Below are 5960 nucleotides of genomic sequence, written 5' to 3'. Positions count from 1 at the left end.
CCCGGAACCCCTCATTTCTGGCCCCGCCCCAGAGCCTGCACCCCTCCCACGCCCCAACTCCCTGCACCAGCCTGGAGCCCCCTCCCGCACCCGGAACCCCTCATTTCTGGCCCCGCCCCAGAGCCTGCACCCCTCCCACGCCCCAACCCCCTGCCCCTCCCGCACCCAGAACCCCTCATTTCTGACCCCACCGTCCCTCACCCACTCCCAGGCATTCGGGCTAAACCCTTTACACACAACACCTACAGCCCTATCTCTGCTGCAGAGTGCAGCAAAGGCGACGATAGAGTTCCACACCCCCCCGAGCCCAGACAGTCCCACTCCGAGTCCCGTCCTCTCTGTGGTCCGATCCCTCCTTCCTTCCGGCCAGGGCCAGGCTATCGCGCATGCGCAGGAAGTACCTCCTTCTTTGCGTCCAGGCCCGGCAGGAAGATGGTGAGTGTGGCTGAGAGGCCGCCGGCTTCTCTCTCACGGCTCAATCCGCCGCCATCCGCCCTGCCGGCCGCCTCATCCGCGCAGGCGGAGGCCGGAGCTAGTGCCGCGGGGCCGGCGCTCCCCGGGGCGCCGGGTATTGGGGGGGCAGCTGGGGCCTGCTGACTGTGGGCGGGAGCGGGCGGTGGGGCAGAGCCGGGGGCCTTGGGGGGAGGGGGCAGAGCCGGGCCTGGTGGGGTCTGGGAGGTAAGAGCTGGGGGGAGGGGGAGCGGGTGCTTTCCTTTTCCTGCAGGCCTGAGGGGGGGTGTTGGGGGCGTTCCCTGCAGCCCCCCTTCCCCGCCCCATTGCTGGGCGGTACCCCTCTGCCGGAGTCGGGGTGCCAGTCCGTGGGATCTGTGGGGTTTAGGGTCTGGAAGAGGGACAGAAACGGGTAGCCCTGGGAGAAGCGAACACATTCCTCTCTCCGTATTCTGATTTCTACCCACGTTTTGTGGGCCTCGCAGAGGAAAAGAGGGTCAGTCTCCAGGAGAGATTTGAAGGACAAAACCTGGGCCCTGGTGTACTAAAGTTTGGGAGGACATGTTGAGCCCAGGGCAGTAAAAATGACTTAAGACTGTTGCAGAAGGAACTAACGTGGGAATCAAAGCTAGCGTGATTGCATTGATGAGGAACAGGTGTGGAGGGAGAAGAGACCTCAAGCGTAGGCAAGGACTTGAAGTTTAAACGTGAGATGATGGGTGATGGCAAGGCTAGTCAACCCCCACTTGCTATGTGACTATGAGCACGTCATTTAATCTTTGTCTAGTTTTCTCCCTATTTCTGATTTCGGCATAAAAATACTTTTGCAAGACTTAATTTGATTGTCAGTGTGATCCTGAGAATATCTGGTGAAAGACTCTGTAGATATGCAATGATGCAATCCTCATTTAGGCCCCAATCCTGTCTATGACTGCATTCAAGTACACTGATGGGCCTGTATGCAGTCATTGCACGTTTGTGATCCTAAAAACACTACATACCAGAGCAGGACTCATGGAGCTGTGGCTATGGAATAATTCATATAGGCTTGAATTTCCAGTGCAGTACAACTTTATTTTGGACAGCATTTTGGTGGAAACTGTACTTTAAAAAATACTGTTACATAATTGATGAAAATAGGTTCAAGCAGTGTGCAGATAACTTTGCTTTAATTTTTTGGCTGCTGCTAAGTAAACTGCTAACCAGTCTCTGGTTTTAATTAAGCTAATGTGTGTGGTGATTTATATCCTGACAGGCTAAGCGCACCAAGAAAGTTGGGATTGTGGGAAAATATGGTACCCGTTATGGTGCTTCCCTCAGGAAAATGGTAAAGAAAATTGAAATTAGCCAGCATGCCAAGTATACCTGCTCCTTCTGTGGCAAGGTAGGAGCCCTTTTTGATTCACCCCAGCAAGTTCTCAAAGTCTTACAGTGAATAGAAATGGGACTGCTTCAGATTTCTCTACTTCTTAATATATAGCAGGTTAATTACGGTCTGCCTAAGCATGGTTTGAATTGTCCACAACTTTCAGAGGTGTAAGATTACACCTTGCAAAATCCCTTTCCTACCTTTTCATATTATCTCAAAATAAGATTCACCATGTTTTAAGTTACATATTTTGGTGGTAATTCAGTTAATGTGGTCTCAAGTTGTTTTTCACTACACTAAATAGTGATGCTGATGGGCAGAAAATGTTAGGCATCGAATAAAGGGTCATAAGGTAAAAATATACACTTTTCATGTATCACTGGTTATTAAAACATTATATTAATTTGTTTTGCCCAGTAATTCTCAAGTTTTTCTAGTATGTATCTCTTGAGTGAGACTTCCAGTTGTGTGCATTATATATTTTGGGGAGGAGGGAGTGAAACCATCTAATTGATCTTTACGCCTGTGGGAATTCTGCAACAAAAAATGAAAAGTTCTGCACACATTATTTTCAAATTCTGCATATTTTATTTGTCAAAATAATACAATATAATCACACTAGTTCCAATTATTTTTGGTCATTTATTTCAAAATACCTGTCAGCAAGTATGTCTGTAACAATGCAAACAACAAAAAAGATTCAGGAAATCTTTTTTGACAAAAAGATCCCTTATTAGGCATATTAATACAGAACTCTGAGTAATAATTCATTTAAACTACTATACAGAGCCATATTTCCTGCACCCCTCGGAAGCAGTGCAAGGGCTTGGGGGATTTGGGGTAAAGGAGGGGCTGAGGGAGAGGGAAGTAATTGCTGGGAAGGAGCTTGGGTGTGAACATGGAGGGTTGTTGAGTATGGGTGGGAAAAGTATGGAACAGGTGTTTTGCAGGGGCTGGGAGAGATTGTTAGGAAGCTTCCACCATGCAGACCCTGGCTGACTCCTAGCCTTTCCCATTCAGTCAGGCACATGTCTCTGCACCCACATGTGTCCCTCCACAGCCACTCAGATACCCCCCCTCCTCTCATCCCTATGTGTCTCTGTGCCGCCACTCAGCCACCCCCTATCCATATGTGGTCCAACTCCCCCATCCCCATGTGGCCCTGCACCTCCCTCCCCCTGTGGTCCTGTGCCTCCTCACCCATTCAGCCTTTGGCCCAATATGTCCTCCCCAACTAGCCCTTATGAGCCCCTCTCTGACACCCCCCAGCAGCCCCACGCTGTCTGTCTCACCATGTCTCCTGACCTGGCCCCACAGGCACTGTGAAGAAGACTGGCTCTTTCTTTTCCCTAGCTGCCAGGAGCTGCTGCTCTGTTCTATTGTCGAAACGCCCTCTGGTGCGCAAAAGGCATAACTGCAGCAACTTTCCAGCAGAAGCTTTTTTCTGTGCAAAAAATTAAAAATTTGCACGGCTCATTAATTATGGACGTGCAATGGCATAGAATTCCCCCCTGGAGTAGATCTTGTATGTGACCCAAAAAAAATTGAATTCGGGTCTCAGAAATTTGAAAGGCCACTCACTCTTTGCCCTAGTAATTTAGCCAAAATATTCAGATTCAGATGCCTACAGTTAAAGTGACCTCATTTTCAGGTGTGCTGAGCACCCATACTTACTAATGATTTCTACCTTCAGTGGCTGACTACGGATTTAGGTATTTAGCTATAGGTATCCAAGCTTAAGTGTTGGACTTTAAAAGCTAATTGAAAGCTGAGGTCATTCTTTGTGTGAATTTAGTGCTTATGAAATGTGCCCGTTTGATAGCTTTGAAGGCATTGAATAGATACAGCATGGGCTGCGGTTCTGTGAGCTGTCCCGCCAATACGTTTCAGCCTTCACCTGGAGGGAGAGCAGTTTAGTAGCCCAGACCCATTCAACCTTGGTTATTTTGTTGAGACTCCAAAAGGGTTCCAGTTACCTACATCATAAAAAGCCACTACTGTAACTGTCCATTCAGAGCTGGATTGATACTGGAGCATTTTCCTACACTATGGATTTAGGTACTTAGGCTAGTATATCAGTTTAAGCTAAAATGGTTTTACAACCATATGAGCAGAACACAATAGTAAAACGGCTTGCTAAAACAACTTGTAGAGTAAATGACTAGCTATAGATAGGAACTAAAGCCAATTCAGTTCCTCTGTTTTATTCTTCTGTGGGGTGGAGGGAGAGAACAGCTGAAGGGTTTTTTTTACATAGACAGTTATCACTGTTGTAAATACTATCTGCCCGAGTTAATGCCATTACCGAAGTTCTTTGGCCTTTGTCGAGACCTGTAGAAAGTCTGATGTCTTCATATTTCTTCTGGCCCTGGTTGCAAATGTTGCTGTTGTGAAACCTTGACATTTAAATCCTATTTCCATTGTGTTGTTTTTGGAGTAAGGCTGAAAGGTCGCGTGTCTTTACTGAGCAAAGATGTCTAGATTTCTTGGTTTCTTCAACTGAAAGTATATAAATACTTTGTGTTACAGACCAAAATGAAGAGGAAAGCTGTAGGTATCTGGCATTGTGGATCCTGTATGAAGACAGTAGCTGGTGGCGCCTGGACCTATAAGTAAGGAAATAAATCATAATTGGCTCTGTTGTCTGGTAGTTGAAGCAAAGTTCAACATTTTTGTTGCTTTTCTGATGACAGCCACTTATTTAAGCAGGTCTCTTCCTTGAGCTAGCTGCAGTGGAACCCCGGCTTTTTCCCTGCATGGTTAAAGTTAATTGAGAGTTTGAAAAGTTCATATTATTCTGCTTGCTTTTGTGACTATTGAATCTTGTCTGTTGTGCTGCTCTTTCCCTACTTTTGTTAAGTCCCCCTGGAGTTCCTCACAATCTCCTCTGGTCTTAACAAAACAAAGTTCTTTGAGTCATAGTTAATTGAAATTCCAGGGCTTCCAATATTTTTTAAATAAGTTTAAACTTAAAAGAAATCCAAATATCTGAAAGTATGGAAATACATACAGTAGTTTTTAAGGTCCCCTAGCAATCATAATTCTGCCCCAGTCTTAATACCAGCCTTGAACTTTTTCCCTTTCATCTGGAGGTCCTAAGAATTTCAGCTTGGCTGTCTCTGGCATAGTGTTCATATCACTACCATCCTTCCTTCCCTTCATTATCTGCAGCCATGGGAGCAAAAGTTTTAAATATTGAGAATGTTGCAGTATGTGTGTACATACACCTCTACCCCGATATAACGCTGTCCTTGGGAGCCAAAAATTTTTACCGTGTTATAGGTGAAATCTATACCGCGTTATATTGAACTTGCTTTGATCTGCCAGAATGCGTAGCCCCGCCCCCCCCGGTGCGCTGCTTTACCGCGTTATATCCAAATTCATGTTATATCGGGTTGCGTTATATCGGGGTAGAGGTCTATATGTATGTTTGACACCAGTTATAAATAGGATCTAAATGTTCACGAACAGTGCCTTTTATTCACTGATTGTTTGCCACCATTTATACAACTGTCTCAATGATGTAGCATGATTGCCTTCCTTACGGTATTTGTTCAATCAGGATTTTTAAATTGGGAACCTTCTAGGGGCTATGCATACTGCCTGCATTCTGAGTTCCCCAACAACTGTATGATCAAGACTTTGTCTACATACGGGTTTTGTACCAGTATTTAACTATTTTAGTAGAAAAATCACACCATTAATCAAAACAGTAAATTGTTACAACCCATGCAGTGAAGGTGCTTTCCCCATATGGCTTATACTTCTTCCTTACAAAGAGAGCTGTACAAGTGGTACAACGTTTTTGTAGACATGACCTTAGTACTGAGGTCCTCAAACTGGGGTGTGCCCCCTAGTGGGGTGCAGAGGACTGTTTGAGGGGGTGTGGTTGGGGCCTGGGCCAGCCCCATGGGGGGGTGGGGAGGGAGCGCCACTTGGCTCCGCTCCTGGCCCCGGCTGCCAACCCGACCCCTGCTGTTGCTCCAGCCTTGGTGCCCTTACCTTTGTCATCATCTCCCTCTCCCAGAGCTGCAGCCTTGGCTCTGGGGGGGGGGGGGGGGGGGGGGGGGGGGGGGGGGGCAGGGCAAAGGGCCCCAAGGCCGGACCAGCCGACGGGGGGGGGGTCCCGCCGGGGGCCGAG

The 5960-nt window shown here is 47.1% G+C and overlaps 1 protein-coding gene across 1 annotated transcript in view; it reads left to right on the top strand.

The window, feature by feature from the left end:
• Window positions 1-310: 310 nt before the first annotated feature.
• RPL37A (ribosomal protein L37a) overlaps window positions 311-5960 on the top strand; it is a 6371-nt gene continuing 721 nt past the window's right edge. The window contains exons 1-3 of the mRNA XM_034786300.1: window positions 311-435; window positions 1706-1834; window positions 4349-4431. Of these exons, the coding sequence (XP_034642191.1) occupies window positions 433-435; window positions 1706-1834; window positions 4349-4431 (215 nt within the window). The 5' untranslated portion in view covers window positions 311-432. The remainder of the gene's footprint in view (window positions 436-1705; window positions 1835-4348; window positions 4432-5960) is intronic.

This window comes from Trachemys scripta, chromosome 11 (assembly GCF_013100865.1).
Source record: "Trachemys scripta elegans isolate TJP31775 chromosome 11, CAS_Tse_1.0, whole genome shotgun sequence".
Classification (NCBI taxonomy): domain Eukaryota; kingdom Metazoa; phylum Chordata; order Testudines; family Emydidae; genus Trachemys; species Trachemys scripta.
Note: the sequence above shows the minus strand (reverse complement) of the source record. Positions and strands in the feature narration are given on the sequence as shown.